Here is a 13,032-nt window from a genome sequence, read left to right on the forward strand (position 1 = left end):
ATCAACAGAAAAAAATTGAGGAATTTAAAACATGGATACTTAGCCTGTATATTCTTTAGGCTATTAAGCCCACTGATTCCTTTATTTTTAAGCCTATTTTTGTGTGGAATGCCATTGCCATACCTGTCCGTTGTTGCCTAGCTATTTGTTTAAAAATAAATATTTTCTGTTCTGAGTGGCAATGTTGCCGTTGCTCATATTTCTTTATGATATAAGGCTTCGGTTTAAGGTGACATTTGTTAGGCATGCAGATTATTTGTCCTTCTTTTAAATTGGAGCGAGCGTGGAGCGATTTGACTGGAGCGGGAGGAAATTTTAGTGGAGCGAGGAGCGGTGTTGAGTGGAGCGGCTTAGTGCGAATTAGAGCGAAGGAGCGGGCGGAGGCAACAGCCTCATGAGCGAGGAGCGGAAATTATCACCGCTCACATGCTTTGTTACATACATAATGCATTGCATTTCAGGCCTTTGGTTGAAAAATTCAGGGCATAACTGTCAATCAAATGGTTCAACAGAGTTTTAGACAAGACATATGCAGCAAAGCATGTGAGCGGAGTGTAGCGGTGAGAATTTCCTCTAATTCACACTAAGGCGGAGTGGCTTAATGTGAATTAGAGCTCAACACCGACAATGACAAAACAAATTTATTTGATTACCAATATTTACTTTATAAAGTAAATTAAAGTATAAAAGCCTATAGACTTGATATGCTACAACCATATAAAACTTTGTTTCTGAGAAAAGTGATTCCAAAGTGAATCTTTACTCACTGAAACAGTTTCACCACATTGTTGTTCTTGCTCTACATTATTGTCATCTATACGTTTGATAAGAATAGTACACTTTTATGATTTATCAGTTTCCTTTGTGAAATACTTTGCGAATTCCATCTCGGCCAATTTGTGTAACAGTCTTGATAATTGTACAGATGAATTTTGGGTAGATTTGGGCACGCCTCAGAATCGTAGTGTGAGCAGTATCGGAGCGAAATTGGAGCGAGACAGAGCGACCGCTCCAGCCTTATTTAAAAAAAACGCTCCGCGCTCTGACCAAATTACGCCCGCTCCGCTCCTCGCTCACATGCTCTGATATGCATGACTCCAGAGGCATTGCAGCTGTGCCCTGCAACATATTAACCTTCTAATCAGTCATGAACAGGGATGGTAAGATTCACCGATTCTCATCAGTGATTGGGCATGTTCTTGCCCCGATTAAAACAGCGTGCATCAGATACAATTTGGAATATACTCGGGATGCACTGTTTCCATTCTTTTCAATGTCTTTGCATTGGTACAATCTGATTTATTAATAATTAGAAGAGGCCCTGTACCTTTATTATTTAGAAATGTGACTAATAATTTCACGTTACGATTGATTCCATATTGTATTGCATAACATCATATACTTTCGCATCGTATCGTGTCGCATCATGTTGAATGAAATCGTGTCAAACCGCACTGCATCACAATAGGGATGAATCATATCCTACTGCATTAGTAGTTGGTTCATATGTATTGTTAATGCATCGAGTGAATTTCATTTGCCTCAGTGATAGAGATGCATGTGTGCATGTTACAAAGAGCTTATCCAAGATGCTGGCCTGAATGTATTACTCCTCTGACTGGGCGGATGTTAATGATGCTGAAGTCTTGGTTCACCCAAAATCATAATCATAGGTGTCACAGACATCATTTTTATACAAGAAACTACTGGAAAAGGGGTGTGGAATAAACAACCTAGATCACCAAAACAATAGCCAATATTATTTAATCACAGTCCCTGCCAGTAAAGAATCACTGTTGTACATAAGTTACAATGTTTCACAGGTTTTTTTTTCTTTTTGCAAACTTCCAGTTAATTTCCCCCATTACAGGAAACAAAAAGCAGATTTGTATAATACAAAATGCAAACCAATTTTCACACAGTGAATTCCTTTACAAAGAAAAAATAAAAGACATAACGGCTACATCCACATCGGAGAAAGAATTCTAAACATTCCTTAATGGAGTATAATATAAAAACATGTCTTTTTCTTGAAGTTAAATCTGTACCTCAGTTTAAACATTCTTTTACAAGACAACTTGGAAGTAATCAAAAGCAATTACATTTCCCAAAGTGAGGACTTAAAAAAAATTAATAAAAAATAGAAAAATACCAACATCAGCCCAATCTTGTTTCTATGGATTTAGTTACTCTAGTTATTGAGAGCACTCAAAGTGACCAAGGAAAGTGACAGAAGGTAAGAGATATTTCCATTAGTGCACACATATTCACAGAACCAACACTCATCAAAATCCTAAAGCTACAAGGTAAAACTACTGCTAGTGTGTGAAAGTTTCTTTTTCCTACTTTTTTGTATTTGCGTGCAAACGGCCAATCTGATATCTCCTTTGTAAACACTCCAAACTCACAGTGATCTCACCACATTTTTTTCCCAATAATTCACTAAAATTACAAACAAGCAACTGGTTGATCACAACGATTTTCACCGACAGACAGCATATGTTGTGTGATTTATTAGTTCAATGTGTGAATATAAGATGCTTTGCACCCAGGGCAATAACACTGAAATTATTGGTTCAGTTTTGCTTATAATTGCTAAGATTTTCAGGATAATGCCCATTTAAAACTAGCAGTACTATCACTAAACAGTAAAATTAATGTAGTTCTACTTAAGGTCAAATGATGCCATCTTTATTAGATTTCGACTGGAAAAGCAATACCTTCGTTTTGAAAGAAATGTTCAGTTTAAGGATTGCTGTGGGCCAGTGCATTTGTCAGTCAGACATTACTGCTGTGCTTACTAAATGCTTTTTTTTTTTTTTTACATTTTTAAGGGATGGAGGGAGGTTAAATCCTTGGGGGGGGGGGGGGTTAAAATTCTCTCTGACATTGGATAGTGACTTTAAAATTTTCACCTGTTTCATCTCTGCAAACAGTCACACTGTGAGAAATATTGAGACAAACTAATGTCTTGTATGAAGAAGCATTTTTTTCTATGTGTTTGAAAACAGACATTTTATAATGGTTAGGTACACAAATGTTACACATTCTGGCACTGAACTCCTTTGTCTCAGAAAGGATAAGAGTTGCTCGGCTCTGCATGGGCAACCAGTTGAGAGATCTTGCATTACTGATTTGTAGAGACCATTTAATATAAATGCTGACTCAGAGCAAGTGGATTAGCAGTTGCACATTACAGTACTATATATACACAAGTGTATGCACCCAAACATTAAAAAAAAGTTAAGAGCCTGCTGAAAGGCACATCAATAAATGGAATTTAACAGCAATGGATGAAGACCAGTGATTGAACTTCTGTAAATCCATAAAGGGAAAGAGGCAGTTCACCATAAAGCAATTAACAATTTGCACACAGGTGTATTTAAAAAAAAGTGCATGCACATATATATATATATATATATATATATATATATATATATATATATATAATTTGTACATATAAACGTACAAATTTCAGCTGTCTTGCTATTATACTGGCAACTTCTTCAAAAAATGGAAACCTAATAGGTGGACTTCAAACATCATAGTCATCTCAAAAAGAACAGAAGCAGTTGCAATGTGAAGGACTTTCAAAATGATTTTCTACAAAGCCAAACTCATACAGGCAGTTGCAGTTCTATTTTTTAGCTGCCAGCCAATTAATTTACTTGTAACTGACATTTACCAGTGATGTCAGCCAGCAGTTCTTCCAACTAGTTTATTAAAAGCTAATTTAAAGGTTAATTGTTTAATGTTAATGTCAAAAAATATATAATCCTAAAGATGCAACCAATCTCTCATTCTCTACATCTGTGCGTCTCAGCAGGGCTCTTTAATATCCAATCTTGACGATTGCTTAAAATGTAAATAGCTCTTTCCCAAGCATTAACAACAATACCTGCAACAATGATAATAATAAATCCAATATTACACAGATTATACTTAGTGAAACTGCACCAAAATTGGTGCTTTAATACTGTAGACTGTCTCGAGAGACCAGAATGTTGGCCTATAAATGCAAACAAATATCAGAAAGAGTCACACCTGCAATACAATGTACCAAGAATGTACATTAGTTTCTGAATCCTCAGAGAAGAGTCATGCGAAAGCCATTTGAAGTAAAATGAGAGGGGAAGGAGTGTAGCACTCCTGCGAATGAGATGTCAGAAGGGAAGACAGCGTGTATAACTTTCTAGTGCTTATCCTGATAATGCTACACAAAATTGTACTCTCTGTACCCCCAGGTTCATTTTTCTCCTCCTCCCTGCTCGTCTTCCTTGACTAGTCAATAACAAACACACCAACAAAAGCAATAATTCAACAAGGCAAAGATAAATGTATCACGTGTTATAGCCACTTACAATAATGGAAAAATTAAGTCCATTTATCCAATTACGCACATCAACACACCAGAGGCAAAACTAACCACAACACCCTTAATTGCTGAAGAGCTGGCATAACTTTCAGCAGAATAGAAATGCTGGTTTGTGGTTCAAGCAAATCAAATGAACAACTATCTCAAGGTATGAACTTTTCTTAAGCCATTTGTATTACAGGACTCAAAGCTAAAAGACAGAATTCAAAATATTTTGTCACAATAGATGAAAGCCACCCAAGGAAATGCCCCCTCAAAGCTATGCAGGCTAACTGTGAAAGACCAAAATGTTTCATTGCAGTCCTTATGATTATGGTCTTCCCTCCTAATGAAAATGTATAAGCATCACAAGCAAACACACCAGCTCCCACAACAAATATATACAAAAATCAGCTAGTTATGACGTGTCAAGAACTTAAGCAATATTTCAGGAAAATCAAACTTTTTCCATTACATATGCCTTGGTAAATGGCCTATAGAACAGGATTCAGAAAGACCGAATCAGACATCCATTTTACACATTAATAGGAATCTGTACATCGCTACATACTGAGCTACCATGTTCTATGGAGAAGGTTGTCCTAGCCCTTGGCTTCCCAATTAAATATGGAACCATAAAGAAGATACTGTACAACAGTCAGTAATAACACAACCTCGGGGAGCTCCAAGCATTAACCCATTAACGTCCATTTAGAATGTGTGAATGGTTACCAAACACAACAGAAAGTATGGTGAGGATAAGAGTAAATTCCCACCCCACAATGGACTTGACAACATCAAAGAAACTTTTGCAGAGTATGGATTTTACTTTCTAGTCTGAAAGACAACTCAGTGGAACATATAGCCAAGGCTAACCACAGGATATGAGTTAGCAGTGGTTTTAACAATTACGAAATCCATGTGTTAAATAACTGTCTAAAGCAAGACTGATTAGTATAATTTAAAAAACATTGTTTTAAAGTCTTTTTTTTACCTTTTACATTTATAAGCTGTATATTTTGGTGATATAACTACGGCTCTGTGAACCCCGGTTTAATGGTTCTCAGACCTGACGTCTGTAATGCCCATTGATTCCATGCATTTTGTTCACTCAACCAAAACAAGAGTTTGGGGGTTAGTTGACCTAAAATATTATGGTGGAATTCAACATGTAGCTGTGGCTCCTCAATGTTATTTTTCCCCAATTCTAGTCTAATGGATTGTACATTTTCATTCCAGCACAGCAATAGCGCACCTGCTAGTGAATTAAATCTTAAGCTCGAATCAGTTACATGATTGAAGAAATAAAAAGGAAAAGTTGTAGTAGGGTGTGTTAAAATGCAAAGCCCAGGCCACCAACCAAGTTCACATCTCTGACACTGTCTCCTCAGAGACCCCAGAAAGAAAGACTACATTCAAATACACAAAGAGGTTCAACTTCACAGAAGTTAGAGAAAGGGGGGGTTAACAAAATAAAACAATTGTACTTGACAAACTGACCAGAGCTCTCCAATCGCATGCTAATCATCTGGCACAGAAGAGAAACTACTTCCATTTGCATTCACTCAGCTTACAAATCAGAACATTACAGACAGGATTTCCATTTCAGGTGACAGTAACTGTCATAAGGCTGCTGGCCACACTGGACTCTGTGACCCTGGACTTCTTTGGGCCTGCACTGTGTTTCTTCCAGGGAGAAACCGTGAACTCAGCTCTGATGAGGCTGGAAAAAGGCCATCAGACCAACCTAACAGCGACCTCACCTCAACCCCCACTGAACAAAAAACAACCCAGAGAATGCCAATCATAAACCCATCCTGCTGTCTCCCCCCCCCTTACTGCTCCCAAATGGTCACACAGAAAGCCAAAATGAGGAAAGCATTATCTGATGTTAATGTAATCAATGTAGATACACGTGCTTGGTCTCATTTTAATGGTCTCAATGTGACTGATATAATATCAGTTTTAAAGTAATATGTCATAATATTATGAAGACCTAGAAAATTAGAAAAACCTTGCCTTGTTGGAAGGCTTCCCCATCCAGTCAACAAAAGGCCCTAATGACCTCACCATTGACAATCCGATTGACCATTGGCTTGAGGACTTATCAGTATACCCTGAAGGGGATCGCAAAAATATCACAACCTTAATCCAATATAATGATAAAAGGATAACCATAACATCTGGTTAGAGACTGGTGTATCACCATCTTCGAAGAAAACCCATTGCTTGGTTTGGTATATAAAATAAGGGTCCACGAGACGATCGAGGGGTCATTCTGTAGCCAGAACCTCCCACATGGTAAGTGTTCTTAGCATACTCATCATGTGTAGCCTTTATTTAGGAGACACTCAGCAATCAGAGCTCCCACACACTGCTGCATGAGTTTGCATCTGTAGCCAGATCCTTTTTACAGTTACTCTGTGAACCCACAGCTGAAGTATGTAACCTTTTTGACTTTATAACATTTGTGAGTCAAATGGATATAGGATAGGAGTTTGTGGCCACAAGTTATATTTAGCTTAGATGAATGCATGTCATCTTGTACTATAAATAATGGTTATTCCCCTGTTGCCTGACTTTGCTTCAGTACGTTCTCAGTAGATCTCTTCTCTCCAGGACCTTGTGCGACTGCCCAAGCAGAGTTACTACGGGCTCTGAGGAGTTATGTGAATCACCAGGCCTGACTGGCCGTCTAAGCTAATATTGTGTTAGTTATAGTGACCCCCTCAACCTCTGAACTGAGCTCTACGTAACGTCTGTGGATCACCTTATCGGCCAAGGCGAATCCAGTGTAACTCCACCAGATGAACAGATGAAAGTTAAGCATTAGTAAGGAGAGCCCAGAAGTAATCTGAATAACAGAAATGTCATGACTAAAAGATTCTAAATACGTTTTTTTAATACAATTGGAGTCAGATTTGGTTAGATTTTGCTTTAAAGGGTAACTTTCCAAGTGCACTCGGAAGGACTTACACACATACAGAGCCTTTGATTGTCCAATTGGATTCTGTTGTTGGGCCACTGGGCAACTCCTTACACTGTTTTGGCTGTATTGGGCATGGTGCCTCACTGTCAGAGAATAATTTATTAAACATTCTTTAAATCTTTAACAATTTAGCTTTTTGCTAAGCTGAGATGAACAACACAAATAATTAGATTTATGTTTTTATTCATAATCCTTTGATCAGGGTAAAAAGACAAAAAGTAGATGCTCATTTTTGTAACTGTTAAATGTGTGTATACATACATTATAAGCACATACAGACAGCTTGAATTCCAAAATAAAATGGAATACTGTCCCACCAAAGTCAAGTGCAATATATGCTAGACTGAATTGTTCCTTTTTCAGACATACCAGTGTAGGTTTCTTAAACACTGATAGGAGCAGGTAGTATTCTACACAATACACCAAAATCAATGTTAATTGGATAAGGCTGGGCAATATGAAGATATTATCAGTAATCAACGATATCAGACAAGCAGCCCGGTGCAATATTTGATTGTGACTAACTGGAAATATCATATTTGCTGGGGAAGTAGGCTTAGGTTACACTAAAGAAAGACAAAAATTATCTATGAACTGGCTTTTAGTTTATCCTTTTAGTTTGTTTCCGACACAGTTATTCATATGATTTCTTTTGTTTAAAAAGGTTATTTTTCAAACTCTTAAGTACCTTAACGAGGTTTCAGTGTATGTAAATGTCGACTGCAATGGTGAAACACAGCTAAGGCTTACTGCAAGTTTGTGAACTACTGCTTCAGATGATTTTATTTGGTCCGCGACATGTTTTTAAATTATGATTAAATCCGGCCAACACATCAATAGTTTTCCATAGAAACTGAAAACCACCACTAATCAGCACTGCCACACACACACAGTCTCTCTCTCAACAAGTTTTGTTATGTCAAGCTTTCACATTTTTCCATTTGCCCCACTTGGTACCACGCACGCATATTATTTTTTAGATATTGCCGAGCTCTAATGTGTAATGCCTCAAGTGACCTCTTAGTAAGCAGTAATCACCTTTTCCAAAACACAAAATTAACATTACAATGGGTAACGCTCAGTTAAATGTCTGTACCGGTGAACAGAGGAGCAGCTAGCCAACATACAAACAGTCCTCCCTCCACTTCAACAAAACCCTAAAATCCACCACTAATACAAACAACACAAAGAACCCTTGCAAAGTCAAAATACTACAATCCATGCTAAAACATAACCTTTGGAAGTATGCACAGATTAATAATGGCAAGCTTTGTCAAAACCTGTCAATTTGATAAGTAACCAACAACCAATTACGTCAGGGGAAAAAGATTGATTGATGCTGATTAAGGTCAAGTTTAGGCATTGGGTGTAAGCTTTTCATTTCATGGAAAATAAACACTGGACATGCTCAGCTATTACAAGTACTGTAAATTGAGCCCTCCTCACAAGCTAATATAAACAGCAGGTCCCTTCTCCTCTATTTACCTAAAGGGTCAAGACGAACAGCACGCTAGACATATGATAATATGCTTGCATTATAAGTCCCCATAATTTCTTTTCAATATCAATAAGGTGTAAAACGAATCTGACCTATGCAGGCCAAAACCAGACTTATCATACTCCTGAGAAAATTTTAAAAAGGAAAATGAAGGTGTTCAAAACTTAAGCAGTCACCTCAGCAAAAGAAGTCTTGAAGGATGGGGGAAAAAGTTCTAGTAAAGAGGGGACATTAGTGATATTTCTTTATAATTATATATCTAACTGATATATGTACTATAGATATGGCTTCATTGTTACACATCTTTGTAAATGTGCACATGCCTGTATAAACAAGTACACGTCTAAAAATCTGAAAACCCTAAAAATTCAACCAAAGCATATTCAACTGATGGTCACATAGAACTTGAGAGTGCGATAGTAAAAGTTTAGTTTTTAATACTTTATACCAGGGATCCCGAATTCCAGTACTGGAGGGCCATAATCCAACACAGTTTGCCAATTTCCCTGCTCAAACATCTTAAATGGGCTAATTACCAGGTTTAGAAGGTTTCTATATTACACCAAGACTCTCATTTAAGAACAGCAATTTCCTTTGAAGTGTAATTACTTGAGATTGTCTGTAACCTTCAGTTGAAACAGTCTAAGCTGGGAATGTAATGTTTGCACACAGAACAATGATACTGAATAACTTTGCATTTCTACCAAGTTCTCAGTCATAACAAGATCTTTCCACAGGAAAAGAAAAATGTACGGTCAACTGTCAAAGTCAGTAGAATTCTCTACTACTTCCACAGTAAGACCGCAAGTGAGCAGACTCAATAATTGCAGACATCGTTTCATAACCACTTAAACTGAAATTATAAAATGTATCAAATAGTCAATCTTGAAAGCTGTTCTCATTTTAGCCATAGCCCTTATTATGACTAAATCATAACAACCTGGAAACCTAAAACGGTCTCATTCAGCTTGAAAAAGGGTAAGCATCCTGAAATATCCATGCTAAAATTTCAGTAAAGTTTGTAATGTTTTAGTACAACGGCTGATCCATGAGGGCACACAGATCCTGTGTGCTGCCATGGATACATATGACAGGAAGGATGAGCTTACAGTTCACACACCCTTGGTGCAGGTATAGATAATGGTGGTAAATCTGATGAGCCATGTCTAGTGGACCACACCATTTTTCTGCATATCAGGGCCGTTGGCACCTAAGTCTCCAGAAAGGCAGAGGGAAGAAGTCTTGCTGGACAGAGACAGCATACTGCTTCCCACACTGCTATCCTGTGCCATGCTGGAGTCATTAGAAGCCTCACTAGATATATTGAGAGAGAGAGAGAGAGAGAGAGAGAGAGAGAGAAACAAACACATCATCACAGCTCATTATCTAAACCTTAATTATTTTACTATAGTGGGGGAAATTTTTTATAACCATTGACTGATTAATTTTTTTGTCTGATTTATTATGTGTATTCTCTGGTTTTACCCATATAGATGACTTAAGGGGTTTAGCCTGTGTGTTATGAATACCCCAGAGAAACACAAAGTCTCATCACTTAAATGTTTTTAAACATTAAGATGTGCTGGAGAAAGGTAAAATATTAATGTGATTGTTAGTCTTTGCTCATGAAGATTTTCAGATGTGTTGATGATTCTGTAGGCCACTAGAACTACAAAACCTACTCTACTGCCATTCAGGTTAAGCATTGTCTTGGATCATAACTAGCATTCCACCTGCTCTGCTATAGTACTTCCTGTTTTTAAAATTTTAATGTTACAAATAACCTTAGGCAGGCAAATTAAGAAATACATTTCCCATAAACGTGAGAGAGGATTCTCACGTGAGAGCCAGAGAGAGGTCTTCCAGTTGGACTTTGTGGTCTGGAAGACCGGTCTGGAAGACCGTTTTCTGTGGGCTTCAGCTTGTAGTGGACCTCACGTGGTGAATGATTCTCCTACAAATAATAAAAAAAAATATTTATGAGCCACACAATTAAAACATAAAAAAAATTTAAATAATAAAAAAAGTGTTCTCACTCCAAATGAAAAATCCATGAAATCCGAAGGTGATACAGTGGCTTGCAAAAGTATTCAACCCCTTTGAAAGTCATGGCGATTGTCTGGAGTACAAAATATATATGCACAATTTTCTCAAACAACATTTATGTTGAGAACTCTTTTGCTCCATTATATTTTCAAATGCCAAAATAGATCAGTTGTGTACTAACATTAAAAATAAAAACGTGATACATGCTTAACTATTGAGAATCTGCACCACTATTTGAAATATGCTGTTCAGGGGTGCTGTCCCAACATAGAGGAGCTATGAAGAATAATTTCTGAACAATATGCAAAACTGGTATATACTTACCCCAGAAGAATTAAGGCTGTTACTGCAGCAAAAGGGTTCTCAACATAACATTACTGTGTAGCCATTAAGTGCCAATTTGTCTCTGATGTGGGGGTTTTATCAGTGATCTCCAAAACCGCCAATGATTGGAAAATCAGAGCTAAAATCGTGTAGTGTGAACTTACAGCATAACGTACTCCTTCACCAATGTGATAAGTCAAATAGGGAGCATCACAGGGATCAGTTCTTGATCCTTTATCATTTTCTCACTACATGCTGCTATTAGGTAACATAATGAGAAATGTTAATCATCACTGCTATGCTGGGTTCAAACATCAATAAGTTGCATTAAAACATATATAACTTGTGGTAAAACATTTTTACTTAGTCATAGGAAACCAACACGTTTGTCAGAAATTAAAAAATGAGTCAAGAGGAAAAAAGTGGACAAGAAATGGTCACGAAATGATATTTGTATTCCACTATATAGAAATGTTTTATACTCCATAGGGGCAATATTGGGAAAATACTGAGTGTTTTGTTGGCAATGCTTTCTGTCTGATGGCACTACTCAGGGCAACACCAATAACTTGACAGACTCTGTTGGTAGATACGTTCTATTTGGTTATAGTAAATTTTGAATTCCTAAATATCGCAATGTGAACTTTTTCTAGTATCCTTCAGCCCTACTCAAAACTACCTCTCAGCCGGCTGCACAAACTGGAACTGCCTCCGTGACGACACAACTTTGCCCTTATTGGCTGAAGATTTTAGTCACATGCATGACGTAAGTATCCCAGGCAGTTCCAATGCGTTATCTGCTATTTCTCCTGAAAAGCACGTAAAGCAGTGAACTGGTTTTCAGTTCATTTGCCTGGTAAAATAAAGTTTAAATAAATTACATAAATGCTCTAATAATACATGCAAGTTAGTGGTTTATTTATTGTTAGTTATTGTAATGTTGCGCTGCTTGATTTGTTTAATCGTCCAGTCTGTGGAGAAGGCATTCAAGTAAGAATTGTATTGTACTCTGTACATGATAATAAAAACTTTGAATCCATGAAATACATGTATTTGATCTTTTTCCACAGGGTCACTATACACAATAGTTTATTTGTTTTCACTGCTAACAGTTTGGATCAGGAGTTGGTTATTGTATTGATATTTGTATAGATTTATCTACACCCTTCTGGTAGTGCTGCCATTGCAGTCAGGTCTCGCACACTACGAGGAGTAGAAGTTGTCCGACTTGGCTGCAGTCAGTTTATACTCCACTCGTGCAGCCGCCGGCAGATCTTGCTCCACGTCACATCAGCTGCGGACAAGTCGAACGCACCCATTGGCTTCTCGTGTAGTCAAAAGATTGACGGAATGAGCGCTATCGACTTTATATCGACTATAGCTATTTTTCTATTGAGAAAAATTTATTTTGCGATCATTATCTTTATCGTGTTATCGCCCAGCCCTACGATAAAGTAAAAAACAAAAAAATTATTGTAATCTGTTCGGAAGAACAGATACGATAAGATCAGAATTGTATGCCTCTCAGTGCTGGTACCAGTTTTTACAGCAGTGAAAAACCAACACCTTGAAGTACCTCTCAAAGTACCAAAAATAGTGCGGTGGAAAAGCACCCTAAATGCACAAAAAAACAAGGTTCTCTTGCTTGAAGGCATGTCCGCGGACAGGAATGCTGTAATCTCCGTACATCACTCTGAGCAGCTGAACTTTTTTTTTTTTTTGAGGAGCTGCTCTGTTATCTGGGAGCACACGCCACACATTAAACACCTTGCAGCATGTTCAATACATAGCAGTTCAAATTGTCACCCGGAGCAGGAAGAT

At 37.5% G+C, this 13,032-nt stretch overlaps 2 protein-coding genes across 2 annotated transcripts in view; one reads left to right on the forward strand and one right to left on the reverse strand.

Moving 5' to 3' along the window:
* Positions 1–12,255, forward strand: part of LOC111838949 (zinc finger and BTB domain-containing protein 37-like) — a 38,401-nt gene extending 26,146 nt beyond the window's left edge. The window contains exon 4 of the mRNA XM_072704024.1: positions 11,865–12,255. Coding sequence (XP_072560125.1) covers positions 11,865–11,981 — 117 coding nt within the window. The 3' untranslated portion in view covers positions 11,982–12,255. The remainder of the gene's footprint in view (positions 1–11,864) is intronic.
* LOC111838948 (roquin-1-like) overlaps positions 1,748–13,032 on the reverse strand; it is a 42,555-nt gene continuing 31,270 nt past the window's right edge. The window contains 3 exon segments of the mRNA XM_023802436.2: positions 1,748–10,155; positions 10,682–10,731; positions 10,733–10,795. Coding sequence (XP_023658204.2) covers positions 10,008–10,155; positions 10,682–10,731; positions 10,733–10,795 — 261 coding nt within the window. The 3' untranslated portion in view covers positions 1,748–10,007.

The sequence above is a fragment of the Paramormyrops kingsleyae genome, chromosome 21 (genome assembly GCF_048594095.1).
Source record: "Paramormyrops kingsleyae isolate MSU_618 chromosome 21, PKINGS_0.4, whole genome shotgun sequence".
NCBI classification, from domain to species: domain Eukaryota; kingdom Metazoa; phylum Chordata; class Actinopteri; order Osteoglossiformes; family Mormyridae; genus Paramormyrops; species Paramormyrops kingsleyae.